This window comes from Zalophus californianus, chromosome 1 (genome assembly GCF_009762305.2).
Source record: "Zalophus californianus isolate mZalCal1 chromosome 1, mZalCal1.pri.v2, whole genome shotgun sequence".
In the NCBI taxonomy this organism is placed as follows: Eukaryota; Metazoa; Chordata; class Mammalia; order Carnivora; family Otariidae; genus Zalophus; species Zalophus californianus.
Window position 1 is genome coordinate 21027020 of NC_045595.1, and position 26047 is coordinate 21053066.

The 26047-nt window shown below is 63.6% G+C and overlaps 1 protein-coding gene across 6 annotated transcripts in view; it reads left to right on the plus strand.

Annotated features, from left to right (window-relative positions):
- STAB1 (stabilin 1) overlaps window positions 1-26047 on the plus strand; it is a 27182-nt gene continuing 1135 nt past the window's right edge. For 2 of the 6 annotated variants that reach the window (XM_027586112.1, XM_027586114.1), the window contains exons 1-64: window positions 1-160; window positions 4242-4378; window positions 4731-4846; window positions 5086-5171; window positions 5245-5314; window positions 5651-5746; window positions 6060-6170; window positions 6429-6625; window positions 6847-6977; window positions 7140-7267; window positions 7569-7657; window positions 7860-7997; window positions 8141-8281; window positions 8464-8526; window positions 8819-8932; window positions 9017-9070; window positions 9301-9381; window positions 9782-9940; window positions 10316-10378; window positions 10616-10711; window positions 10916-11002; window positions 11787-11898; window positions 12362-12548; window positions 12658-12751; window positions 12861-13019; window positions 14298-14393; window positions 14978-15073; window positions 15213-15260; window positions 15439-15569; window positions 15727-15838; window positions 16234-16311; window positions 16396-16494; window positions 16614-16712; window positions 16850-16981; window positions 17174-17302; window positions 17486-17542; window positions 17814-17897; window positions 18375-18570; window positions 18673-18768; window positions 18865-18910; window positions 19002-19078; window positions 19313-19438; window positions 19612-19685; window positions 19834-19908; window positions 20159-20281; window positions 20588-20635; window positions 21095-21172; window positions 21310-21456; window positions 21885-22025; window positions 22117-22176; window positions 22560-22736; window positions 22825-22911; window positions 23013-23162; window positions 23262-23318; window positions 23401-23602; window positions 23897-24046; window positions 24187-24291; window positions 24481-24588; window positions 24677-24870; window positions 24971-25115; window positions 25196-25329; window positions 25419-25584; window positions 25689-25798; window positions 25906-26025. In XM_027586112.1, the coding sequence (XP_027441913.1) occupies window positions 80-160; window positions 4242-4378; window positions 4731-4846; window positions 5086-5171; window positions 5245-5314; window positions 5651-5746; window positions 6060-6170; window positions 6429-6625; window positions 6847-6977; window positions 7140-7267; window positions 7569-7657; window positions 7860-7997; window positions 8141-8281; window positions 8464-8526; window positions 8819-8932; window positions 9017-9070; window positions 9301-9381; window positions 9782-9940; window positions 10316-10378; window positions 10616-10711; window positions 10916-11002; window positions 11787-11898; window positions 12362-12548; window positions 12658-12751; window positions 12861-13019; window positions 14298-14393; window positions 14978-15073; window positions 15213-15260; window positions 15439-15569; window positions 15727-15838; window positions 16234-16311; window positions 16396-16494; window positions 16614-16712; window positions 16850-16981; window positions 17174-17302; window positions 17486-17542; window positions 17814-17897; window positions 18375-18570; window positions 18673-18768; window positions 18865-18910; window positions 19002-19078; window positions 19313-19438; window positions 19612-19685; window positions 19834-19908; window positions 20159-20281; window positions 20588-20635; window positions 21095-21172; window positions 21310-21456; window positions 21885-22025; window positions 22117-22176; window positions 22560-22736; window positions 22825-22911; window positions 23013-23162; window positions 23262-23318; window positions 23401-23602; window positions 23897-24046; window positions 24187-24291; window positions 24481-24588; window positions 24677-24870; window positions 24971-25115; window positions 25196-25329; window positions 25419-25584; window positions 25689-25798; window positions 25906-26025 (7143 nt within the window). In that variant the 5' untranslated portion in view covers window positions 1-79. The remainder of the gene's footprint in view (window positions 161-4241; window positions 4379-4730; window positions 4847-5085; window positions 5172-5244; window positions 5315-5650; window positions 5747-6059; window positions 6171-6428; window positions 6626-6846; window positions 6978-7139; window positions 7268-7568; window positions 7658-7859; window positions 7998-8140; window positions 8282-8463; window positions 8527-8818; window positions 8933-9016; window positions 9071-9300; window positions 9382-9781; window positions 9941-10315; window positions 10379-10615; window positions 10712-10915; window positions 11003-11786; window positions 11899-12361; window positions 12549-12657; window positions 12752-12860; window positions 13020-14297; window positions 14394-14977; window positions 15074-15212; window positions 15261-15438; window positions 15570-15726; window positions 15839-16233; window positions 16312-16395; window positions 16495-16613; window positions 16713-16849; window positions 16982-17173; window positions 17303-17485; window positions 17543-17813; window positions 17898-18374; window positions 18571-18672; window positions 18769-18864; window positions 18911-19001; window positions 19079-19312; window positions 19439-19611; window positions 19686-19833; window positions 19909-20158; window positions 20282-20587; window positions 20636-21094; window positions 21173-21309; window positions 21457-21884; window positions 22026-22116; window positions 22177-22559; window positions 22737-22824; window positions 22912-23012; window positions 23163-23261; window positions 23319-23400; window positions 23603-23896; window positions 24047-24186; window positions 24292-24480; window positions 24589-24676; window positions 24871-24970; window positions 25116-25195; window positions 25330-25418; window positions 25585-25688; window positions 25799-25905; window positions 26026-26047) is intronic. The other 4 variants (XR_003518417.1, XM_027586113.1, XR_003518418.1 and 1 more) reach the window with 4 other exon arrangements.

Genomic DNA, 26047 nt, shown 5'->3' on the forward strand with positions numbered 1-26047 from the left:
TGCCTGCCTCCTAGAGCTCGTTCCCCACACTGGTTGCCCTGACTGTCCTGGACGGCGTGCCTGCCAGCCGTCACCAGCCATGGCAGGGCCCCGGGGCCGCCTCCTGCTCTGCCTCCTGGCCTTCTGCCTAGCAGGCTCCAGCTTCACCAGGGGGCAGAAGGTGAGTGTGAGCCAGTTGCAGGGGACGCGGTGTTCGGGTCCTGCTGGCCAGTGGTGGGAGCAGGGAGGGGGTATACACAGATAGGGCCCAGGTCTGGGGACACACGGGGCCGCTGCGACTCGTCTGCCCTCCGAGCAGGCCCAGAGGGCAAGGCAGCCGTGTGTTGCCTTGCCCTCCTCTGACTGCACGCAGCGTGCCAGCCCCGACGTGGGTGGGCAGCCGTCCCGGGGCTCCCCAGCCTGAGGCTGAGGGGGACAGAGCCGGGCCCATGCTCCTGCCCAGACTGAGGCTTGGGCTGTCTATGAGGTTGGAGCCAGGAGCGCCCCCGAACCCTGGAGGGGCTAGCAAACCAACAGACTCGCATGGAACACACGTGTGTGCCTGTGTCCGGCCCCAGTGGCGGGGGGGGGAAGGAGGTCTGCTCACCCCCAGTCTCTCTGGGTAAACAGGAGCCAACAATAACACCCTCAACTCCGAGAGCTTACCAAGTGCACAGCCTGGGCACAGCTGGGCATTACCCACTGCGCACCGCCCTGGGCGGTGGGTCCTGTTCTCTACCTGAGGAAGCCAGAGCCCGAGGATGTTGGAGACAGATCAGTCCGACTCTGGAGCCTTGCTCCTGACTGACCACTGCCTGTGATTCCCCAAAAATGGGCCCAGGGTGTGGTTGTCAGGGCCGCGCGTGCCAGCCACCTCCTGGCTGCCCATCTGCGGGTCTACCCAGGCCCCGGAGCAGGGACGCTGTCCCCACGGGAGCTTCTGGAAGAGCCTCCCACCCTGAGGATGGAGACAGAGTTGCCTGGCTGGGGCCTGCCTGCAGATAAGGGTCCCTCCCCTGTGAGGCCAAGTCCATCTGATTCTTGGGGCAGCTACAACTGTCCCCTATCGCCAGCAGGCAGGCTGAGGTAGAGAAGAGGGACGTGCCTGGGACCCCACTGCCAGGCCGGGCCAGCTCCGGGTTGCGGATGGGAGGCCAGAAGTTGCAAGGGTGACCATGGTGGGAGAAGGGCCCAGGGTTCTAGGCTGTGCTCAGCCGGGCAAGTGGGCTCCTGTTCCCTCCCTGCCCCAGTTTCCCCACATGGGGAATACGAGGGGATTTCAAAGGCCTGCCGCCTCCCACTGGGAATTTTTCCTCGTCAGAGACCTGTGCTCTGCCTGCCTCTCAGCTGTATTCTCGGGGTGAGGCTCTGCCAGCCTGGGCCCGACAGACAGTCCCAGGGGTGCCTGTGGCCAGGGGCGCGGCAGTGCAGGCCTTCTCACCCGTCCTCAGTCACCCAGCCCTCCTGGCGCCTCTGTAGCATGAAGCCCACTCTAAATATTAGCAAACTGAAGCTCCAAGGGGTAGGGGTGACCTCTGGGTCACACAGCCAGTGAGGGGCAGAAGCGGAACGTAAATAGAGACAGGTTCAGGGAGTAGGAGCAAGGAAAGCTTCCTGGAGGAGGGGATCCTAGCCCCTGTCCATTCAAAAGTCTTTTTACTCAGTGCCTCCTCTGTGCTGGTGCTGGTGGAGCCTGTGGTCTCAAGCTGGGGCGTGGAGGGCGAAGGGCGCTGATCCAGGGCAGGGGAAGCAGTTGGAGGGGGTGCTGTCCCTGAGGGAGTTTGGGTTCGGAGACCCAGACCCCAGCTTGGGGGGAATTTCTCCCACCTTCTTACAACAGGCTTAATACCTCATGTCTCCTCAACTTCCCCAGCAGCGTGACTGTCTCTGTGGGAAGCAGACGTTGCAAAATCAGCTCTGGATTGGGGCGGGTGGGGGCAGCACCCGCCTGGCTCAGGCAGTCCCGAGGTGCCCCGGGAAGAAGGGGATCTGATTCAGCACTGGGCTGTGATCCAGAGGGACCAGCGGTGAGACAGTGCTCTGGGGAGGCTGGTGCTCCTTCCAGGCAGAGGGGCCTGGTGTTCTTCCCCACGAGAAGTAGGGTTTGGCTGGCTTATCCACCCTTCACCATTTCCCACACATCTTCCAATGCGACAGTCTAGGGGTGAGTGTGCCCCGGCGGGACAGGAGGCTCCTGATTCCTCCTCTGCTCACCCCCGCACTCCAAACCCCACCACTCTCTCTCCCTCCCTCCCTCTCTCTCTCCTGAGCCCTTAGCCAGGCCTGACCGCTCCTCTGAAAGCCGGTCTCCGGGCTGGTGGTGGCCACCCTGGCAGCTGGGTGTGCCTGGCCAGGTGGCCCTCAAGGGTGCCTTTGCCCTGAGCCAGCAGCTGCCCAGCCCTGGAGTTACCCAACTTCCTAGACATTCCCTGGCTCAGCAGAGACGGAGCCCTGAGGTGGGGAACGAGACCACAGCACTCAGCCCCACGGCTCGGCCTGAGGCCACTCTTGGCAACTTCCTTCTTTGCCGACCGCAGAGGCATGAGCGGAAAGGGCCAAATCACCGCGGCAGAGAGAGGCCCCGGGGCCTGGTGTTCCCCGGAAGAACATGCCAGGCCGCCGTTTCTCCTTTTCTCTTGCTTTGAGCATCCTCGCATCTGTAATGTGTTGTAGGAAAGATGCCCTGGCTCACTCCCTTCGAACCACAGAGTGTTTGGCCTTTTTTAGATGAGAACATCTCGAGCCCCTGCCCCAGGTCCCCAGAACCTCTTCTCCATCCACACGCACCCTCCTATAGTCCCTTTTCTCACGTACAACCAAGACTGAAGCTTCCATCCTCCAGGGCACAGGGCTGCCATCCACGAAGGTAGCCCCAGGGATGGAGGACTTGCAGGCGTCGTGGCAGGCCAGGGGATGGGGCTGCAGGCCTGGGCTTTCTTGGCACTCAGCACCCTCAGGGGACGGCCCCTTCCCTACCACCATCCCTGCTGCCCTGCAGCAGCCAGAGACTCATTTTATTTATTTATTTATTTATTTATTATTTTAAAAAGATTTTATTTATTTATTTGACAGAGACACAGCGAGAGAGGGAACACAAGCAGGGGGAGTGGGAGAGGGAGAAGCAGGCTTCCCGCGGAGCAGAGAGCCTGATGCAGGGCTTGATCCCAGGACCCTGGGATCATGACCCGAGCCGAAGGCAGATGCTCAACGACTGAGCCACCCAGGCTCCCCCAGGACCCATTTAAAACAAACCAGTCCCAGGGCTGCCCTGATGCTGCCTCCCCTCTCTGGCCCGGCCACTGGCCCCTCTCCTCGGCGGCTCTCTGCTTTGTCACACATGGTCGTCTGCTCCTTCCACTCCCTGGCTTTTGCCTCTCCTGTCCCCCTCTACCAGGGGCGCTGCTCTGGCCAACTCTTGGGCATCTTTCAGCTCCAATTCAATTGTCACCTCCCCTCGGAAGCCGCCTGGGTCTTCTTAGCCTCCTCGTCACCAGCATTGCCACACCAATGATGGGCCGTGGCCCCCTGGGTCTGGGCTGGTGTGTGGGGCTGGGGGTCAGGCCTGGGGTCGGGGCGTAGGAAGGCATGCAGACCCTCTCGCGCATACCTGCTCTCATGGGCCTGCCTCTTGGGTCTGGGGCTGGCTGCTGGGTCTCCCCCGCCCCCCGGGGCAGCTGAGGGCCCTCAAGGTTGCTGATGGGGTCATTCGGCAGCACGGTGGGGACACGCCCAGGGCGAAGCGATGACCAGAGGGCCAGCCCCGAGGTGAGCTCTGTCTGTGCCTGGGAATGGAGTTGCTGTGCTCCCCCAAGTAGCGTCCGCTGTAGTATTGAGTGTTTGTTTTTCAGTGAGAAGTGATAAGGGACACTAGGGCGAGAGTCCAGTTCTGGTCCCTGACATACTCAGGCCCTGGGTGGTTTGGGGTCTGGGGTCCAGTTTCTCCAACTGAATGGGCTAAGGTGGAACAAAATGGCTGGGTTCTCTTCACGTTGGGAGGCATAGGCTCTGAGGCTCCTGGGTGTGTGTTTGTGGCCCTGGGCAGAAGTCCATGGCTGTGGACATAGGAACACGCTGTGGCAGTGACAACCTGTGACAGGCAGATTTCCCTGTGTCCCGGGGCCTTCCCTGGGCTCACTGCTGAACAGGCAGGGAAGCGAGGCCTGCAGAGAGGTGCTGGGCCTTGGCTCAGTCAGAGCAGAGTCAGGACTGGGCACAGGGGCCAGGCCCCTCCCTCCAAACACCCCCCACCCCCCGTGGCCCAGGTGCGGTCCAGACGCTGTGATGTGAAGACCAAGTTTGTCACTCGCATCCCCTGCACCATGTGTCCTGCTATCAAGAGGCGGATGTGTCCCCCAGGCTGGCTCCGGGAATTACCAGAGAAGATATCCCAGGACTGCCGGTACGGGTCCCTGCCTCCGTCCGTCCTTGCCTGCTTCCAGGAGCATCTGTGGGGAGGGGGTGGGGGCGGGGGGTGAGGGAGAGCCTGGCAGGCGTGGGCAGTGAGAGCAGTCACTTGCCCACATGTCCTTTGGCCCCTCTGGTGGGGCAGAGATAGGGAGGAAAGAACAAGGGCGAGTCGGGGCAGGAGGTGTTTCTTGAGCACCTACTATGTGCCAGGCCCTGTGCTCAGCCCCGGGCCAGGCAGAGAGAGGGAAGGTAGAGCTAGAGCACTAGAACCCGGTGTGGGGAGGTGGGGCTGGGGGCTGCCGACTGGGAGGCCCTCCTGTCACCCTGCCCACCTTTGTCCCCAGCTACGAGGTGCAGCTGGGGGACTCTTTGATGTCCATGAGTGGCTGCAGTCTGGAGTGCTGGAAGGATGTGGTAGAGAAGGCCTGCTGCCCCGGCTACTGGGGGTCCCAGTGCTATGGTACGGGGTGGGGGCCCCAGCCTTGCTCCTCGTATCCCGGCCCCGGGCTCCCTCTCTGCAGCATCTGGCTGCACATCCTTCAGCTGTTGCAGTAAATGGATCCTTAGTGAGAGCCAACACATCTTGGCTGCCTGGCTCTGGCTGCCCCAGGGAGGGGCCGGGCTGCCCAGAGCTGCTGGGGTCTGGGGTGAAGCGTGAGTTCTTCAGGGCACAGCTGAGTTCTGGGGGGGGGTCCACAGAGTGCCCTGGGGGTGCTGAGACCCCGTGTAATGGCCATGGGACCTGCCTGGATGGCATCAACAGGAACGGGACCTGTGTGTGTCAGGTAAGGGCCCGGCAGGGCTGGGGGTTGGGGGGCAGTACAGAGGCCACACTGACTGGGTGCAAATCTCTGCCAGGAAAACTTCGGTGGCTCCGCCTGCCAGGAGTGCCAAGACCCCAACCGGTTTGGGCCCAACTGCCAGTCAGGTAAGTGCTGTCAGGGCGAGGGAGCAGGGCCACTGCCCACGTGGGGGCCCAAGGAGACCTGTCCGTATAGCCAGCCCCCAGCAGCCTCCCTCCCAGCCCCTCAGCCTCACAGTCCCCCTCCCGAGACATGAGCTTTGCTTCCTCCTACCTCCAGCCCCGTGCTGTTGTCAGAGGCCTTCTCCGGTAAGTGCCCTCTGAGCCCCCGGGCTAGTCCAGGTCCCTCCCTTGGGCTCCCATCACCACTATGGTCCCGCATCACAGCTCCATAGAGCTGAGTTCTAGAAATGCAGAAATGCAGACTCAGTGTCCCTGTGCATCCCTGTGTGTCCCTCCCAGTGTGCAGCTGTGTGCACGGCGTGTGTAGCCATGGGCCACTGGGGGATGGAAGCTGCCTGTGCTTTGCTGGATACACCGGACCCCGCTGTGACCAAGGTAGGCGGGGCTGCTGGGGTAGCCTGGGGTGGCAGGTCCTCAGTGGCCAGAGCAAAAGAGGCCAGTGGGTGAGGGATGGGGCCTGAGCCTCAGCGGGACCTCTGCCCACAGCCTTATTTTTATCTAAGTAGGAGAGGTACACAGGGGGGGTCAGGGGGAGGGAATGTCATCTGAGACCTCCACTGCCCAAAGGCCCAGAGAGGGCAAGGCTCTGGCCAAAGTTACACAGCAAATTGGGCAGAGCATCTTTGCACCTGTGTTCCTTCCAACCTGGAGCTTTGGGCCACCACAACACTCGCCCCTCTTCATTCAGAGCTGCCAGTCTGCCGGGCCCTGAACTGTCCCCAGAACTCCCAGTGCTCTGCAGAGGCCCCTGCCTGCAGCTGCCTGCCTGGCCACACCCAGCAGGGCAGAGAATGCCGAGGTAAGTCTGTGACCCAGAGGCTGGAGGCCCAAGCTCAGGGTGAGCAGGGGCTGGGAGGACATCCTTTTAAACCTGCAAGTACAGTCTGGTCATTTATGGCAAGTACAACGTGTCCCTGAGGGAGGGCCTATCCCCAAGGTCTAGATCAACCTGCTCACCTCCTCTTTGGGCCATCGCTGTGGAGGTGGTGGGGCTCCTGGGTGCCCAGCTCACTTGGGTGTTCCCTCTCTCTCTCTCTCTCTCTTTCTGCCCTGGCAGCCCCTAACCCCTGCCAGTCATCGCCCTGCTCCCCACTGGCCCAGTGCTCGGTGAGCCCCACAGGGCAGGCACAGTGCCGCTGCCCCAAGGACTACCATGGTGATGGGACAGTGTGTCTGCCCCAGGACCCATGCACCATCAACTACGGTGGCTGCCCCAGCAACTCCACCTTGTGTCTGTACCAGAGACCAGGCAAGGTGAGCCGGGGCCCTGGGTCAGGCCTGTGCCGTGCTGCCCCCACCCACGCTGGCGACTCGGCCCTGGGCAAATCATGGGCCTCCTGGGAGTTGGCCCATTTGTAACATGGGAGGGGGATGGCAGCCCCCAGCGGGTGGTGCGGCGGCTGAGCACAGCTTTGTGGGTGCCGGTGGTTCTCATGGATGCGATGCTGCCCTCCTTCCCCCGCCTGGTGGCCCAGGCCTCCTGCTTGTGTAAGCCAGGCTTGGTCAGCGTCAACAACAATGCCTCTGCGGGCTGCTTTGCCTACTGCTTCCCTCACTCCTGTGACCGGTCAGCCACCTGCCAGGTGACCCCCGATGGAAAGATCAGGTGGGCACTGGGGGGCAGAGCGGACAGGGTGGTCTGGGCAGGGGCAAGGGTGCCTGTGTGTGCACCCTCAGGTCAAGGGCCCAGGGGGAAACAGGTGGGTGAGGGCCAGGAGGTAGGGACTGGCCGCACCCCTGCCCTGACCAGTTCTACCCATGGCCCTAGCTGTGTGTGCAAGGAGGGCGAGATAGGAGACGGGCGTGCCTGCTATGGACACCTGCTGCACGAGATACAGAAGGCTGGTCAGCTGGGTGTGGTGTTCCTGCGGCTGAGAGTCTCCCTGGCCATGCTGGGTGTGTGACCCCCCCCCCACTTGTCTGTGACCTTGTCCCTCACACCCCGCATTCCTGGCAGGGAGCGAGGGGCAGACCCTGCAGAGATGCCCTGTCTCTTTGCCCACGAGCTGTGGAAGCAGAGTGGGCTGTGGTGGGGTGCGTGACCGGCAGTGGGAGCTAGCTCCCCCCATGCCCGATCCTGATGCCTCCCATCTACCTTAGACCTAGGCCAGTGCCCTCTACCCAACTCTCCAAAACCTAGGACTGATGCCTGAGGGTTTCCCAGATCCATTCTGATCTACCCTCTCGTGACTCCCAGACCAGGGCTGCCGCGAGATCCTCACCACGGCGGGCCCATTCACGGTGCTGGTACCATCGCTTTCGTCCGTCTCCTCCAGGACCATGAATGTGAGCCCCGCCCCCTCAAGGAGCTGGCTGCCAGCCCTTGCCTCCTCCCTGGAGCCTGCCCCAGGCTTTTGGGGTCCAGACTCTGGGGAACCAAGGCCCGGGAGGCATCTTGCCCCCTCCATTGCTGGGGCAGGGGTGGCATGGCGACCAGCCGCCCGCCACCCTGGGCCCGCTCAGCGCTCTGGTCCCCTTGTGCCCACAGGCGTCCCTCGCCCGGCAGCTCTGCAAACAGCACATCATTGCAGGGCAGCACATGCTGGAGGAGCTGGGGACCCAGCAGACACGCAGGTGGTGGACACTGGCGGGGCAGGAGATCACCGTCACTTTCAACCGCTTCACGGTAAGGAGGGCCACCCCAGCCCAGGGACCAGGGAGCCCCAGGTGGGAGACGCTGCCCGGGCAGAGGCGTGGAGGTGGAACGGAGCCTCGGAACACGAGGCTGGCACGTGGCGCGGATGAACCAGAGGCCTCACGTCTCCGCAGAAATACACCTACAAGTACAAAGAGCACCCCCAGCAGACGTTCACCATCCACAAGACCAACCACCCAGCAGCCAACGGCGTCTTCCACTTGGTCACCGCCCTGCAGTGGCAGCCCCCACCAGAGCTCCCCGAGGACCCCAAGGTAAGCCAGTGCCCCCCCCTCCCCTCTCCCCACCTGGTGCCACTGGGTGACCTCTGAGCCCCACAGAACTCAGAGAGCGGGCTGGGCAGTTCTGGGCGGGGCTGGAACAGAGCTCCTTCCCCCCTGGGGCTGGAGCAGCCTCCCCCTTTCCTCTGCGCTCTCATGCTCATCCCTTGCTACAGAGAACCATCGGCCAGATCCTTGCCTCTACTGAGGCCTTCAGCCGCTTCGAAACCATCCTGGAGGTAAGTTTGTTGGGAAAGGCCTTAGCCCATCTGATCTTTTGGGCCAGGACCCCCCATTACTAACTCACCGTGATCTGGGGCTCTGGAGTAGCACGGGCCCTTGCCCATGCCCCCATCCTAGAACCTGCCCGTCACCATCCTGGGGTTCTGTGGTAGCATGGACCCATTGCCGCTGTCTCCTACTTCCTCCTCACGGGAGTTCCCTGCAGGCTGAGGGTGGCAGGGCCCCAGCAGGGCTCAGAGGTGGAGGCTGGCCACAGAGCCTCCCTGAGCCTCCTTCCCACTGCCACAGAACTGTGGGCTGCCCTCCATCCTGGATGGGCCTGGGCCCTTCACAGTCTTTGCCCCAAGCAACGAGGCTGTGGACAAGTTGCGGGATGGCCGCCTGATCTACCTCTTCACAGCGGTAAGCTCGGCGGGGAGAAGGAACGGGGGAGATGGGGTACCCGGGCCTCCACTGGCCCCTGCCACACCCTCTCTCTCCTGCCAGGGTCTGTCCAAGCTGCAGGAGCTGGTGAAGTACCACATCTACAGCCACGGCCAGGTGAGAGGCTCCGAAGACCAGCCTGTACCCTCAGCTGGGCTTCTGGAAGTTTGCCTGTAGGTCCTGGTCTCCCAGGGCCCCTTCTCCTCTCCCCATCCATTTGGACACTTAGGGTGCAAAAGAGAGTCTAGGGACAAGTGTGGTAGCTGTGAGTCACCTGGGCGGGGCCATGTGGGGCCCTACGGTGTGGCTCATGCCTGGCCTAAGGCCCCACCCTCTCCTCCACCCAGCTGACCATTGAGAAGCTCATCTCCAAGGGCCGGGTCCTCACCATGGCAAACCAGGTCCTGGCTGTGAATATCTCTGAGGAGGTGAGCCCCACAAACCAAATGTGGAATGAATGGGCCAGTGGAGGGGCTGGTGATGACCGGCCAGTGGTGTGGCCTCTTTTGGACCTGCCTTTGGGCTCTGAGCCCCATGGAGGGCAGGCTCTGGAGGGGGGGGGCACATGGGAGGCACACACAGATCATATCCCTCTCCTGGGGCCCAACAGACAGGGAGGGCTCCAAAGACGTGGAGGGTGGTTTCAAGGGTAGGGGGCTGGAGCTCCATGGGGCTCAGGGCCTGGAGGCTGGAGCTGTTTTGCCAGAGCGGGTGGCGTTGCCTGGGAAAGGGAAGAGATGGCCTGCAGGCTGGGCTGTAGGGGTAAGGGCGGCAGCGGGCCCGGGGGGCTGCCAGGCTGGGCCGCTGGTACACTGGGCTCTGCCACAGGGGCGCATCCTGCTGGGACCAGAGGGGCTCCCGCTACGGAGAGTGGATGTGCTGGCCTCCAATGGTGTGATCCACATGCTGGAGGGCGTCCTGCTGCCCCCCACCATCCTGCCCATCCTGCCTAAGCACTGCAGCGAGGAACAGCACCAGATCGTGGCAGTGAGCACACACCACATGCTGGGGGCCCAGACCTGCTTGTTCTCCTCCAGCGGGCAGGGAGGCCGACAGTGGGGCTGGGGCCTGGGCACCGACCCCACACCCCCACCACCAGGCCTCAGCAGTCCTGCTGATCGATCCTTCGAGATCACTCCCACATCTTCTGGCCCTCCAGCCCTGCCCTCTGCTACGATGCCCACGCTCCCACACTCAGCCCTTCCCCATGGCAGGGCCTTTGCCCTTGCTATTCCTTCGGCCCTGGCCCTCCTGTCATGGACTCTCTCATACCTCAGGCCTTGGCTCCATGCCAGTTTCCTAGGGTCCACTGAATAAATAAACCATGACTAACTCTGCCCCGCCTCCCCCTGCCCCGCCCAGGGCTCCTGTGTGGACTGCCAAGCCCTGAACATGAGCACGTGCCCCCCCAACAGTGTGCAGCTGGTGAGTGTCCCTCAGCCCGGCCCTCAGGGCTGCCCAGTGAGACTTCTGCCCTGAATCAAGGCAGGGAGGAGGGGTTGCGAGGCTCAGCTGGACCCGGAGGCTTAGCCCCTCTAGGCCCCACTAAGGGTAGGGGTGCTGGATCCAGAGCGCTGCGAGGTCTCTGGACCAGTGCTGCCTGGCAAAGGGAGCCAGCTCAGGACCCACACCTGCTGACCAGCTTTGCACCGCCCACCCCAGGACATCTTCCCCAAGGAGTGTGTTTACACCCATGACCCTACTGGGCTCAACGTCCTGAAGAAGGGCTGCGCTCACTACTGCAACCAGACCGTCCTGGTGAGCCTGGGCGAGGGTGCTCCCTGCACGGTAGGCCGGGGCCTCCCCTCTGGGGCGGAGCAGGCTGCCTCCCTGGGAGAGCTGGGTTGCACCCCCGAGGGGCTGTACCCGACTCTACAGGTGGGGCATGGGGGCAACAGCAGCCTGGGTGGTGGGGGTGGTGGGGCCTCAGACGCACCCTCCGACATGCTTTGTCTCTCATAGAAACCTGGATGCTGCAAAGGGTTTTTTGGGCCTGACTGTGCCCAGTGTCCTGGGGGCTTCTCCAACCCTTGCTACGGCAAAGGCAATGTGAGTACCCCTGCCCTGGGGCAGCTGTGTGAGTCGGCCGGGGCTCCTCGTGTGTCTGAGCTGGCCTACCTCTCTGGCCTTGGGTTTCCCACATCCTGGCAGAGGAAGTTGGGCCATATTGTTTTTAGTATTTTAATTAGAAATAATTAGAGCAATGCTTTCAGGTGCCCTTCCTCTTTGGGAGCTTTGTACTATCACTCGGTAAACCTTGCTTTACTGCCCACCACAAAAAAAGAAATAATTAAGTAGTTGGGATTTGGCACCTAAAAGGTGCTAAGCCTCATAAAGTTTGTCAGTGGTTTTCCTTTTTTTTTTTTTTTTAAGATTTTATTTATTTATTTGAGAGAGAGAGCGAGGGAGAGCACGAATGGGGTGAGGGGCAGATGGAGAAGCAGGCTCCCCACTGAGCAGGGAGCCCGATGCAGGGCCGATCCCAGGACCCCGGGATCATGACCTGAGCCGAAGGCAGACGCTTAACCGACTGAGCCACCCAGGCGCGCCCCGTCAGTGGTTTCCTTGGGTGTTCTGTTTTTGCCACTTTGTAACATCAGGGTTTCTTTAGTGCTGGGCCAGGGATCAGCACAGGAGTTGAGGATTTCTAGGTTGAGCCAAGGTCATCCATGAAGCCTCCAGGGCTGGCTGTCTTTTGGGGAGCCAGTGATTTGGAGGTCTCTTCCAGGGGGAGAAGGGGCTCAGAGCCAGCCCGTGGACGGTGAAGGTGTGCGGGGAGGGGATGAGGCCAGTCCCCACCCCATGACCAGTCCTGCTTCCTTCCCACCCCTAGTGCAGTGATGGGGTCCGGGGCAATGGGGCCTGCCTCTGCTTCCCAGACTACAAGGGCATCGCCTGCCACATCTGCTCCAACCCAAACAAGCATGGAGACCGGTGCCAGGAAGGTGGGTGGTCCTGGCCCATGCTGCCTGCCAGGGAGAAAAGGGTCTGCTTGGAAAGGGGGCTGGGGACTCCCAAGAAGGGGAATAGAGCCCCAGGAGCAAGGGTGAAGGCCAGAGGAAGGGGAGCAGGATTTGAGAACAAAAATAGATGATGCCTCCTTCCCCCATGCCAGGCAGGACGAGAGCTGTGGTTTAATCTAAAGCATGCAGGATTTGGGTCAGACACACAGAAGAACGTTCAGATGGTGGTGTCAGGGGCAGGGCAGCTAGAATGGGGTGACTGAAAGCAACAAATGGCCCCCTTGCATTTCCCCTGAGGCCGGGGCGGCCCCTGATTTTGTGACCCTGAAGTCACATCTGTGCTGGCTGCCGTCTTCCACATTCCCAGCGCCCCCTTAGCTGCATCCTGGCTCTCAGCCAGCCCTGCCCCTGCCTCACCTTTCCCATCCCCATGTCCTCCCTGCAGACTGCGGCTGTGTCCACGGTCTCTGTGACAACCGTCCAGGCAGTGGGGGCGTGTGCCAGCAGGGCACGTGTGCCCCAGGCTTCAGCGGCCGCTTCTGTAACGAGTCCGCAGGAAACTGTGGGCCCACTGAGCAGGCCCAGCGCTGCCACTCGCATGCCCGCTGCGTCAGCCAGGGGGGCGTCACCAGGTGAGCATCGCATTTCCTCTCTGCCTCGTCCGTGACCATGCATGTCGGCTCATTCAGCCTCCAGCCTCGTCCAGAGGCTCACGGGAGGCCCTTCATTCCCCTGTCCCAGGTGTGTCTGTCTCGATGGCTTTGAGGGCGACGGCCTCTCCTGTGTGCCTGGAAACCCCTGCTCCCACCCAGACCGTGGTGGCTGCTCAGAAAATGTCAGTCTCATTGGCCCTTCCTGAAGTCCTGAGCTGGGGGTGGAAGGGGGACTCCCTTTTCCTCAGCCCTCCGCCCTGCGGCCCTGGGTCACGACCGTGGCTCTCACAGGCCGAGTGTGTCCCTGGGGACCGGGGCACCCACCACTGCACATGCCACAAAGGCTGGAGCGGGGACGGCCGCGTCTGTGTGGCCATCGATGAGTGCGAGCTGGATGCGAGAGGCGGTTGTCATGCCGACGCCCTCTGCAGCTACGTGGGACCTGGGCAGGTGAGGCTTGGCAGGCCTCGAGCCGGGTGTGTGTGTGGCGGGGGGGGGGTGGGGGTGGGTATTTGTTCCGGGGGACTCTCACCCAACCCCGTCTGGCTCCAGGAGCATCCACTCCAAGAACTGCTCAGGGCCTCAAACCCCAGGCACAAGTGAGAATCCAGGTCTGAAAGGTAGTGCCGTCCGTTCTAGAAGCCGCCGAAGCGTGCAGGAGACGACACAAAGGCAGGGGCGGTTTTAAAGGCAGGCATGTGCCGGCGCCAGCCCCAGGCCGCTTGTTCCACACCGTGTTCCACCAAGGCCGTGGCTCCTGTCCCTTGGGGATGAGGACTCTCGTAACCGGGTTCACGAGTCTTCTGCTCTACCCGGCCTTGGGGCCGCTGTCTTCTGACAACTAGGTCCTTCCTTCACTCATCAGGTTCCCATGGGGTACCAGGCGTGCTAGTCCCTGCTCTAGACTTAGGAATGCGATGCTGAGCAAAGCAGAAGATTCCTGCCCCAGGGGAGTGACATCCCCGAACCCTTTAGACTCCTGGAAATCCAGCTGTGGAGTTTGCAGCCTCAGACTCCAGCCACAGGGTCTCAGCATCTGGAGCTTTTCATGTGAGGCAGGTCAGGCCCATGACCCCGAGCACTGGGCAGCACTCACATGTCTACTATGCCGACGGGGAGGCCAGGCTTGACTGGCTCAGGGTCAGCGTGTGCAGGGACCTGCCCCACGATGGCTGGACCACCCGCCTGCACCCCCAGCTCCACAAGGAGCTACGCGGTTCTAAAGTGCTGAACCAAGGACCAGAATAAACAGGTTGAGATGCCCCCAAGTTGCAGACGAGGGCAACTGAGATCTGGGACCATGGCCGGTCACTCAGCTGCAGTGGGGACAAGCCCCGGACTCGGGCATTTATCGGGAAGGATCAGAGTGGGGTGGCAGGGTCAGAGATGAGTGTGTGCCGCCATCCCTGGGGCCGGCCTCGAAGACATCTGCCTGCTCATCACACACTGCTGGCCTCTCTCAGGCCTGAGAGCAGAGGGGTACCAAGTCCCCATGGATGCTTCCCTGCCAATGCCATCCCTTCTCTGGACTCTTCCTGAGAGCCAGGCTCCCCTTAGGGCCTCGGGCTCCTGGTCTGGAACAGGGATCTCCATGGAGGGGCATAGGAGAAGCTCCTCGGGTCTGAATATGCTTCCCCAGGGGACAAGGCCCGTGGAGAGTGGGGGAGCAGAGGAGGAGAGGGTGGGCGCCCCCGGTGAGCTGAGGCCCTCTGCTCCCAATCTCTCCAGAGCCGGTGCACCTGCAAGCTGGGGTTCGCTGGGGACGGCTATGAGTGCAGCCCTATTGACCCCTGCCGGGCAGGCAACGGTGGCTGCCATGACCTGGTGAGGGGCCGCGGTGGCCCGGGGCCCGGGGGAGGCTCTCTGGGTGGGCCTCAGCTCTGGTCCACTCTCTGGGTGTCCCTGTCTATGGCCAGGATTGGAATCTCTCTAAGCCCCCAATCCAGACCGTGTCACCCCTTCGCCCACAGGATAGGGCTTCCATTCCTTGTTAAGGCCCCAGCCCCTGCCCCGCCTCCGGTTTCCACCCCCTCCCCCACGCCATGCTCCTGTGCCTACCCTGACCTCTCTCTGCCTGTGTGTTCCAGAAGGCCTCCCAGCTAGCTCCTCCTGCTTTCGGGGCAGGCCCTCCCCTCCTGGGTGCTCCCTCTGCCCTGGGCTTTGCCAACCCATCTCTCAAGATGGGCTGGGGTAACTCACGTCAAATGCTCAGTGATCTTGGAGAGCAGGGCCACGCCAACCAAGGGAGCAACACGAATGCGGACTGGCTGGCTGGATAGACAGACGGTGGGGCTGGTTGGCAGGACAGGTGATAGGTGATAAGGGTGAGATGTGGGCTGGGTGCTGTCCATCTTGCCATCTGGGTACTGAATGGAGGACCCCGTCTCTTTGCCCCACCCCCACCCCAGGCCACCTGCCGGGCAGTGGGGGGAGGTCAGCGGGTCTGCACATGCCCCTCTGGCTACGGGGGTGATGGCTTCAGCTGCTACGGAGACATCTTCCAGGTGAGTGGGTCCCTATGCGTGGGTTGGGGGAGTCCTCTAGTGCACCTCAGGTGGGAAAGGACAGTACTCAGGGTCCTGGTGAGGAAGGGGCTTGGATTTGTCCCTAGACTGATGACCTCAGCTCTTTCCCTCCCCTTAGGAGCTGGAGGCAAATGCCCACTTCTCCGTCTTCTACCAGTGGATCAAGGTAGGACAGGGCAGAACACTGGGGTTGAGGCTCAAATCCAGGAGGCCTCCCTGGATGCAGAGGTGCCACATAATATCTCCAAGAGCTGTAGGTGGGGGCAGGCCTGGAGGCTGGGAGCAAGCAATCTCAGGTGGCTACCTTCATCACTCCTCCTGTCCCCCTGTCCCCACACACACAGAGTGCTGGCCTCGCTCTTCCCACGGACAGCCGAGTCACCGCCCTGGTGCCCTCTGAGTCTGCCATCCGTAGGTTGAGCCCCGAGGACCAGGCCTTCTGGCTGCAGCCAAGGGCGCTGCAGCAACTGGTCAGGTGGGCAGCCAGGGCAGGGACCCAGGGTGGGGAAGAGATTTCCATGCGAGACCCCGCCCCCCCAGAGGGTCTCATCCCGGCTGTGTCCACCTCTTGGGGTGGAGCCCAGTCCCAGGGGTCTCTGTTGGTTACACTAACTTGGCTCCATGCCCCACAGGGCCCATTTTCTCCAGGGTGCCTTGTCTGAGGAGGAGCTGACCCGGCTGGGTGGGCAGGATGTGGCCACCCTGAGCCCTACCACACGCTGGGAGATTCACAACATCAGTGGGGTACGTGGTGAACGTTGGGCAGCAGAGGGGGCCGTGCAGAGCATGGGAGGGAACTTGAGTGGCCACCATCTTCCCAGGCCAGGGCCCCCGGGGCTGAGCTTGAAGTCACCCGGACCTGCCCAGGGCCAGCACACGGGCTACTCAGTGTCTTTGGGCCGGGAGGGACTGCCCTGCCTGGGGTCGTCTGTGTCTCTGTGTCTGCATGTGCATGCCTGTCGCTCTTGTGCGGCCCTGGGTGGGTCTGGAGGCGATGGTAGGTTCTGAGGGTGTCCAGGCCAGGCTGGGGGCTGCCAGTAGATGCCTGTGTGCCCAGCAGAATCTCTGTTGGTGTTGTACTGACTCTTAAGTGTCCATCTGTGCCTACCCGTGGCTGAGCTCTGCCTGCTCCTTTCCAGAGGGTCTGGGTTCAGAACGCCAGTGTGGATGTGGCCGATCTTCTCGCCACCAATGGTGTCCTACATGTCCTCAGCCAGGTACGGCTGGAGGGGTGTGTGTGGGGAACCGCCTGGGCCAAGGGGCGCTGGCGTGCTGACCAGCCCCGGTGCTCCCCATGGCAGGTCTTGCTGCCTCCGAGGGGGCACGTGCTGCCTGGGGAGGGGCTGCTGCAACAGCTGGACCTGGTGCCTGCCTTCCGCCTCTTCCGGGAGTTGCTGCAGGTGAGCAACAGAGGAGAGAGGGGGAGTGCCCTCCCCCAGGCCTGGAGGGATCTGGCCGGCTCCGGGGTCGGGGCCGAGGGCGATTAGGCCCATTGGTGACCCCGGCCCCTTGCCCTTAGCACCACAAGCTGGTGCCCCAGATTGAGGCTGCCACGGCCTACACCATCTTCGTGCCCACAAACCACTCTCTGGAGGCCCGGGGCAACAGCAGCAGGCTGGTGAGGCCACGGGGATGGGGCCGCTGCAGGGGAGGGTGAAAACCGGAGTGAGCCTCCCATCCCACGGCAAAGGGACAAGGCGGGTGGAATGGCAGTCCCTGGAGCCCCTGAGCTTCTCCATCCGGCTTCCCGGCCAGGACGCAGACACCGTGCGGCACCACGTGATCCTGGGGGAGGCACTCTCCGTGGAGGCCCTGCAGAGAGGGGGACACCGTAACTCGCTCCTGGGCCCTGCCCACTGGCTCGTCTTCTACAACCATAGCGGCCAGGTTTGCAGGGGTGGGGGGCAGGGAGCCTGCAACCTCTGCTCCAGCAGAGACCACCCATCCTGGGAGACCCCCTCCCTGCCACCACCACCCCCCCCACCCCCCCCACCCCGGCCATCCCATAGCCCCAAGGCGAGCGGCGGGCGAGGGTGGTAGTGCTGGGGGATGGACTCAGCCTCCCACCGCACTCCTCAGCCTGAGGTGAACCATGTGCTGCTGGAAGGCCCTGTGCTGGAGGCCCCGGGCCGCTCGCTGTTTGGCCTGTCGGGGGTCCTGACCGTGGGCTCAAGCCGCTGTCTGCACAGCCACGCCGAGTCTCTTCGGGTGAGAGCCTGAGGCCCCGGGGGTTGTGGGCGGTTGTGGGGAGAAGAGCTGAGGGGGTTCGGAGCTGGGACGTGCTGGCTGGCCTGGCCGGCAGGGAGGGGCACTAGGACAGGGTGGGAGAGGAAGGAAGGTGGGTTTGGCGGCCCCATCCCAGCACCACCTGACTCCCCCCCACCTCCCCAGGAGAAATGTGTAAACTGCTCCCGAAGATTCCGCTGCACTCAGGGCTTCCAGCTGGAGGTGAGGACAGGGGCTCAGCAGCGCTCTCTGCTCTGCAGGTGTCCAGCTCCCGGGGCCCAGCTGGCTGCGCCCCCCTTGGGGCATGGAACAGCCAGGGCTGCTCCACCTCTCCTAGAGGCCAGGGCTGCCTGGGCCCAGGTCGGCCTGTCTCCACCCCTCCCTGATCTGCTGTCCTGCTCATCCACTGACCCCTGTCTGCCTGGCTTCCTGTTCACTGCCCTGCCCCTACCCAAACCGCAGGCTGAGCCCTCCTGCCTGTCCCTGTTTCCAGAACACCCCCAAGAAGAGCTGTGTCTACCGATCTGGCTCCTCCTTCTCCCGGGGCTGTTCTTACACATGTGCCAAGAGGATCCAGGTTTGCCTCCCAACACCCCCACCCCCGAGTCTGACCCGAAAGGGGGAGGTGGGAGCGCAGGCCCAGGGGAGGAACCCGGACTAGGTGTCAAGGGCAGAGGCAGGGCTTGGGACTAGGGTGAGGCCAGTGGAGCCAGGGCCCAGACGGAGAGGTCTGAGGTCAGTGGGGCCGGTGTCTGTCCTGTGGCCACGCCCCAGGGAGTGGGGATGGGGAGAGGGAAAAGGGGCTCTTCCTGGACCCCATCTAGCAGGCCCCAGCGCAGTTGGCGCCTCCCTGTGGGATCCGGCACAGCTGTGCCCGGCCCGAGGCTCCGTTTCCTCACCCCTGCCACAGGGCGGGTCGCAGAAGGCGGCCTCCATTTCCCTGGTCCCTGCTCGCGTCATTGGCTGGCTTTGTGGCCTGTCCCCACCACCCCTCTCATTCCCCTCCTCCCCACCTCTGGCCTGGGCCGGGCCTCTCCCTGTCCCCTCCCCACAGGTGCCCGACTGCTGCCCTGGCTTCTTTGGCACGCTGTGCGAGCCGTGCCCGGGGGGTCAGGGCGGCGTGTGCTCGGGCCACGGGCAGTGCCAGGACAGGCTCCTGGGCAGTGGGGAGTGCCGCTGTCACGAGGGCTTCCACGGAACCGCCTGTGAGATGTGTGAGCTGGGCCGCTATGGGCCCAGCTGTGCTGGAGGTGAGCACCGGGGAGGGCAGAGGACAGCGAGTGTGGAGACAGCCCGGCCGGGGCAGGGGGGAGGCACTGGGCAACTCCTGTCCTCCCTTGTCCTGCTCCCAGTCTGTGACTGTGCCCACGGGCTGTGCCAGGAGGGGCTTCAAGGGGACGGCAGCTGTGTCTGTAATGTGGGCTGGCAGGGCCCCCGCTGTGACCAGAGTGAGTAGCCTCAAGGGGGAGAGGAGGGTGACTCCTGGGGAGGTACTTCCCGGGTCCAAACGACCAGAACTATCTTCCTACCCCCACCCCTCCCAGAGATCAGTGGCCCTCAATGCCCAAAGAAGTGCGACCCCAATGCCAAGTGAGTAAACTCAGCCTGGGGCGGGTGGGCAAGCGGGTAGGGGCCCTGGGGTCAGGCCCGGCCCAGGCTGAGCTAACGCCATCCCTCCCAGCTGCCTACAGGACTCGGCGGCAGCCCCGGCCTGTGTCTGTGCCGCGGGATACTCGGGCAACGGCATCTACTGTTCAGGTGGGGTCACATGGAATGCTCCGGGCGCCCACCGTGAGATTTTCCGTGAAATTTCACCCTGATGCTTTCCCTGCCGAGCCCTCGCCAGTCCTTCTGGGGCCAGTTTCCATCCGGTTCCCATCTCGGGTCTCACCCTTCCCTCTGACCTTTTCCTTTCTCCCCTGCCCTCCTCCCCTGGCCCCACGCTGTCCCTGTGCCTGCTCCTCACAACTCTCTGGGATCATCTGCCCCTAGAGGTGGACCCCTGTGCGCAGGACCATGGGGGCTGCTCCCCCCACGCCAACTGCACCAAGGTGGCACCTGGGCAGCGGACGTGCACCTGCCAGGATGGCTACACAGGAGATGGGGAGCTGTGCCAGGGTGAGCCTGGGACCCCCACCCTGGGCGTACGTGGGGCCAGGGCTCTGGCTTCAGTGTTATAAGATTAGGAGAGGCTGAGGGGCCCACAGGGGGCACTGAGAACCTGGCAGTGAGCACCTGAAGGCACAGATGAATGGAAGGGCTGCCTCTCACCCTAGCGTCTCCCCACACAGAGGTCAACGGCTGTCTCATCCGCCACGGGGGCTGTCACATGCATGCCGACTGTATCCCCACAGGCCCCCAGCAGGTCAGCACAACAGAGGCGGACACGGAGGCTGTACCATTTGCTCAGAGGGAGGGGCCCCCCCTCAGACTGGGGAGGAGGTGCTCCTTCTGTCCAGGGTGCTGGCCTGCTCTTGGGTCCCAGCAGCCGTACTGATCAGGATTTGGGACAGGTCTCCTGCAGCTGCCGTGAGGGTTACAGCGGGGATGGCATCTGGACCTGCGTCCTCCTGGACCCTTGCTCCCAGGTCAGGCCCCAGCCCCACCTCATTTCACAGGGGAAGGGGACTAAGGTGGGAACCAGCCCTCCTTGCCCCCGTCAAGGTCCTAAAGGCCTCTGAAGGGTGAGCCACCCTCCCACAAACTCGAATCTGACTGCTCAGTAGCCAACAGGGCTTTGGGGCTCGGACAGGGGCCTTCATGGCCCCTTACCCAGGGCTGGGTGGGGCAGAAGAGTCTGGGAGCCACTGATGCCTCTCTCTCCTGTCCCTATGTCAGAATAATGGAGGCTGCAGCCCCTACGCCGTGTGCAAAAGCACGGGGGATGGCCAGAGGACATGCACCTGTGACGCGGCCCACACAGTGGGCGATGGCTTCACCTGCCGCGCCCGAGTCGGCCTGGTAATGATGCCCAAGCTGGACCCCTGACCCAGCCTTGGCTATGACCTCCATGGGCCTGACCCATGATATTGGTCAAGACCCCAGATTTGATCCTGATCCTGGCCTTGACCATGACCCTGACCCCCTGACTCCACCTGGGCCTGACCCAGCTATGATCCATGAAATGAATCCTGACCCCAGCTCAGACCCCCGGCTTTCCTTTCCTCATCTCTGCCTTGGCCAGACCTTGGGCCGCAGGTGCTGGGACAGGCACCAGGCCCTGAATGGGGGCCACCCAAAATCTGAGCTGATCCTCGCCCCCCCCAGGAGCTCCTTCGGGACAGGCATGCCTCATTCTTCAGCCTCCACCTCCTGGTAAGTGGCCAGCTGGCTTCCAATTCTTTGGTCCAGAGAGCCTGGGCCTCTCTGATCTGCAGGTCCTACCCGTCTCTGGGCCTCCATGTTCTCATTTGGTCAGGGGGTTGGCTGTTCTGGGCTCTCAGAGCCCAAGTCTTTTTTTTTTTTTTTTTTTTTTTAAAGATCTTATCTGAGAGAGTGAGTGAGAGAGAGCACAAGCCGGGGTGGCAGGGGGTGGGGGGTGGGGGTGGGGAGAGGCAGAGGGAGAAGCAGGCTTCCCACTGAGCAGGGAGCCGGATGATGTGGGACTGGATCCCAGGACCCTGGGACCATGACTTGAGCCAGAGGCAGACACCTAACCAACTGAGCCACCCAGACCCCTCTCAGAGTCCAAGTCTTTCCTGGAGGATCCGTGGAAGCCCTGAGTTGGTCACAAGTTGTCCCTCTTCTGCTCAAGCTGTTACTGCCTCCCCACAGGAATACAAGGAGCTCAAGGGTGATGGGCCTTTCACAGTTTTTGTGCCCCGCGCGGATCTAATGACCAACCTGTCGCAGGTAAAGCAACCCTCCCCCACCCCCAGCAAGGCTGGGAAGGGATGGGCCCTGTGGGGCAGGGATGGGCAGGGGTGGGTGCGGTGTGGGCAGAGGCAGCCGTCAGGGGCCTCCTTCAACCTTCATGACTCCCACTGCAGGATGAGCTGGCCCGGATTCGCGCCCATCGCCAGCTCGTGTTCCGCTACCACGTGGTCGGCTGCCGGCAGTTGAGCAGCCAGGAGCTGCTGGAGGAAGGCTATGTCACCACGCTCTCGGGGCACCCGCTGCGCATCCACGAGAGGGAGGTGGGCCTGTCCCTGGGCCGGCCCGCCCCCGCCCTGGGCCACCCCAGAGAGCCGGGACTCAGCAGCTTTCAGGCCCTGCCCCTGTGCGCCTGGGCCCTGTCCCCGCGCCTTTAAGACCCTCTCACCTCCCCTGGGCCGGGACAGGGCTTTAGTGAGAGGGAGATAGACGAGTCCGGCTCCGGACCGTGCCCACTACCGAAGGCCAGTCCCCAGGCCCAGGACTTCCGAGCCTGGCCCTGTGCCCTTGCCTGTCCCCCTCCCCCACCCTCCAGCCCCGCCTGGCGGTCGGTGGCGTTTCCCCGCGCTCTTGGCCCCGCCCACCTGCCCCAAGACTCGCCCAGTGCAGGCCCCGCCCCCATCTGGGGCCCCACCCCTCAGCCTCAGGGTCCCACCAATGGGCTTCATTCGGTCCTGGGCCCCACCTCCAGGGCAGCATCTATCTCAATGACTTCGCGCGGGTAGTGAGCAGCGACCACGAGGCGGTGAACGGAGTCCTGCACTTCATCGACCGAGTCCTGCTGCCTCCTGACGTGCTACACTGGGAGCCTGACGCTGCCCCTGTCCTGCGGGTATGACCTGGGCACAGGCCTGGGAGCTTGCCAGGGCCCTCCCGTGCTCTCTCCCTGCCTGACCTCAAGGCTCACCAGTGCCTTCCCGCAGAGAAACGTCACGGCCGCCGCGGAGGGCTTCGGTTACAAGATCTTCAGCGGCCTTGTGAAGGTACTGCTCCCGCGTGTGGGCATTTGTGCCCGTGCGTGTGTATGCAGATGCCTGTCCATGTGTGAGTGACTGTGTGTATGTTCACCTGTCTGCACACTCACCTGTGTGTAAGCCTATCCCTCGTGTGCGCACAGGCTATGTATCCGAGCCTCCCAGTTTGAGCGCAGGGGTGTGTGCTTATGTATGCCCACGTACCTGAGAATAGTCGAGGTGTGTGTGCAAGTTTATCCCTGCGTGTATGTCCATGTGCATCTGCCTGGGATGGCTACAGAAGAATGCGGCTGGCAGGAAGGACACCTGGGGCCCTGGAGCCCCTTCCTGGCCTCTGTCCCCACCTCTGCCCCCCAGTCTCTGATTGTCACACCTCTGCTAATCCTTGCCAGGTGGCTGGCCTCCTGCCCCTGCTTCAGGATGCGTCGCATAGGCCCCTCACCATGCTGTGGCCCACAGACTCTGCCCTGCAAGCCCTGCCACCTGACCGCCAGACCTGGCTGTACCACGAAGACCACCGTGACAAGCTGGCAGCCATCCTTCGGGGCCACGTGATTCGCAACATTGAGGTGGGTCTCCCCCCCCCCCAGTCCTTGGTCCCCACTGCCTGCCACCCAGCCTGCCCCTCCAGCTCCAACCGTAGCTCCATCTGCTCAGGCCTTGGCATCTGACCTGCCCAACCTGGGCCCACTCCGCACAATGCATGGGACCCCCATCTCCTTCTCCTGCAGCCGTGCCCGGCCGGTGAGTCTGGGAAGCAGGAGGGAAGCAGGGGGCAGGGGCTCTGGAAGTGGCGGGCTGCTCTGCACCTGTGACCCCATGTACTCTCCTTCCTCTGCCCACAGGGTGAGCTCACAGTAGGTGAGGAGGACGCCCGCATCGTGCAGCGGCACCTGCCCTTTGAGGGTGGCCTGGCCTATGGCATTGACCAGCTGCTAGAGCCACCTGGTCTTGGTGCCCGCTGTGACCATTTTGAGACTCGGCCGCTGCGGCTGGTGAGGGAGGCCATAGGTCGGAGGTGGACAGGCCGGGACCCTAGCCTCCCGTCCTGTCAATCCATCTGATCTTACTGTGTTGGCTTCTGTTCCTTCCAGAAGATCTGCAGCATTTGCGGGCTGGAACCGCCTTGTCCTGAGGGTTCACAGGAGCAGGTGAGGCCCTGGGAGCTGGGTGGGGGTTCAGGCAGGGCCCAGGGACCACGAAGCTTAGGCTGTTTGACTCCTCTTGGCCCAGGGCAGCCCCGAGGCCTGCTGGCGATACTACTCAAAGTTCTGGACATCCCCTCCACTGCAATCCTTGGCCCTGCGCAGCATCTGGGCCCGGTCCAGCCTCTGGGGCCAGCCCCAAGGACTGGGCAGGGGCTGCCACCGCAACTGCGTCACCACCACCTGGAAACCTAGCTGCTGCCCTGGTCACTATGGCAGTGAGTGCCGAGGTGAGGGTCCTGAGGTTGCTCCGGCCACTGCTCCTGAGAAAAGGTGTTGGGGCGGTGGGCCCGGGGCAGGTGTGGGTGCTGAGGGCATTTTACCGGGAGAGAACACTGGGGGGGTGGGTGTCTGTAGGATTCTCAGCAGCAAGGGGACTCGGGGTGGGGGGGGAGTTGTGCCTTCTGGAAGAGGTTTGGCTGCCCCTGGTGTGGGACGCACAGCGTGGCTGGGCTGGGGCTGCGTGTGGTAGGGGTCCTGAGGAGATCCCCGGCCCCATGCCCTCCCCCTCCTCCTCCTGCTAGCTTGCCCTGGCGGAGCCGGCAGCCCCTGCAGTGGCCACGGCGTGTGCGTGGACGGCATGAGTGGCAGCGGGCAGTGTCAGTGCCATGCGAGGTTTACGGGGATGGCGTGTGAACTCTGTGCCCCGGGGGCCTTTGGACCCCAGTGCCAAGGTGGGCTGTCCCGCCCTCCCCCGCCCCGCCCTCTGAGCCCTGGGCCACCCTGGCCCCATCCCTGCCCACCCTGGCCCTGACCCCGAACTGCCCCCCCCGCCCCGCCCCCGCCCCATCCTCCTGCCTGTGCCTCTCCCCAGCCTGCCGCTGCAGCTCCCATGGCCGCTGTGATGAGGGCCTGGGGGGCTCTGGTTCCTGCTTCTGTGACGAGGGCTGGACGGGGCCGAGCTGTGAGGTGCAGCTGGGTGAGTGCTCTTTGTGCCCCCGCTGCATGCTTATCGGCTTGCAGACACCAGCTGGACCGGCTGCACACTCAGGCTGAGGCACTGGCGGCGGAGGGGGGGGGGGGGAGATGGGGGGGTGGGAAGGGAATTGGCGGCCTCCAGGAGGGCAGCTCCTCACCTGGGTGTGTGGGGTGGGCCCTGGGGGGACAGAGCTGCAGCCCGTGTGTGCCCCGCCCTGCGCACCCCAGGCCGTGTGCCGCGCGGACAGCAGCTGTGAGTGCGGCCTGGGCTACGAAGGGGACGGCCACACGTGCACAGGTGAGCGGGGGGGTGGGATGCGAGGTGGGGGGCTCCCCCCCGCCCCTCCTGTCCCCTGATCCTGCCACTCTCTCCCTGCCCCCCCCAGTGGCGGACCTGTGCCGGGACGGGCACGGTGGCTGCAGCGAGCACGCCAACTGCAGCCAAGTGGGCACCGTGGTCACCTGCGCCTGCCTGCCCGCCTACGAGGGCGACGGCTGGAGCTGCCGGGCCCGCGACCCCTGTGCTGATGGCCACCGTGGGGGCTGCAGTGAGCACGCGGACTGCTTGAGCACCGGCCCGGTGAGCAGCCGGGGAGCCGGGGAGCTGGGGAGGCTCCACAGAGCGGGCCCCCTCGCTCTCCCGGGGCCCTGAAGAGCACCCACCTGCTCTCCTGCCCCAGAACATGCGGCGCTGTGTGTGCCATGCCGGCTACGTGGGTGATGGACTGCAGTGTCTGGAGGAGCCGGAGCCGCCCGTGGACCGCTGCCTGGGCCAGCCACCACCCTGTCACGTGGATGCCGTGTGCACGGACCTCCACTTCCAGGGTGTGCTTCCCTGCCCGCCCCCAGTGCCCCTGCTTGCCCTCGGTGCCGCCGGGCTGATCACACGTCCCTCCCTTCTGCAGAGAAGCAGGCTGGGGTCTTCCACCTCCAGGCCCCCAGTGGTCCTTACAGCCTGAACTTCTCAGAGGCCGAGGCGGCCTGTGGGGCCCAGGGAGCTGTTCTTGCTTCTCTCCCTCAGCTCTCTGCTGCTCAGAAGGTGTGTGGGGCCCAGGGGTCTGGAGTTGAGCCTGTGGGGGCCCTCTCAAGTTGGGCCTTAGGCTTCAGCATCCCCTCCTGCCCCTACAGCTGGGCTTCCACCTGTGCCTCGTGGGCTGGCTGGCCAACGGCTCGGCTGCCCACCCAGTCGTCTTCCCTGCGGCAGACTGTGGCGGTGGTCAGGTAGGCGTCGTCAGCCTGGGCACCCGGAAGAACAGCTCAGAGCGCTGGGACGCCTACTGCTACCGCGAGCTAGGTGCAGCCCCCTGCCCCACGGCCCCCCCCGCCACCCCATCCCACCCCATGCCCTGGCTTGGCTCCTTCCCACTGACTTCCCCCTCCAAACTGCCTTTCCCGCAGACGTGGCCTGCCGGTGCCGCCGTGGCTTTGTGGGTGACGGGACAAGTGCGTGCAATGGGAAGCTGCTCGATGTCCTGGCTGCCACCGCCAACTTCTCCACCTTCTATGGGGTGTGCAGGGGCCCAGCCGTAGGGCTGAGGGTGTGTGTGTGTGGGGGGGGGTAGCTGGGGTCCCTGGGAGGGAGCCTGCCCATGGTCCTATCTCCCCCCACCCCCAGATGCTGCTGGGCTATGCCAACGCCACCCCGCGGGGTCTGGACTTCCTGGACTTCCTGGACGATGAGCTCACCTACAAGACACTCTTCGTTCCTGTCAATGAAGGCTTCCTGGATAACATGGTAACTGGCAGGGGCTGTGGGC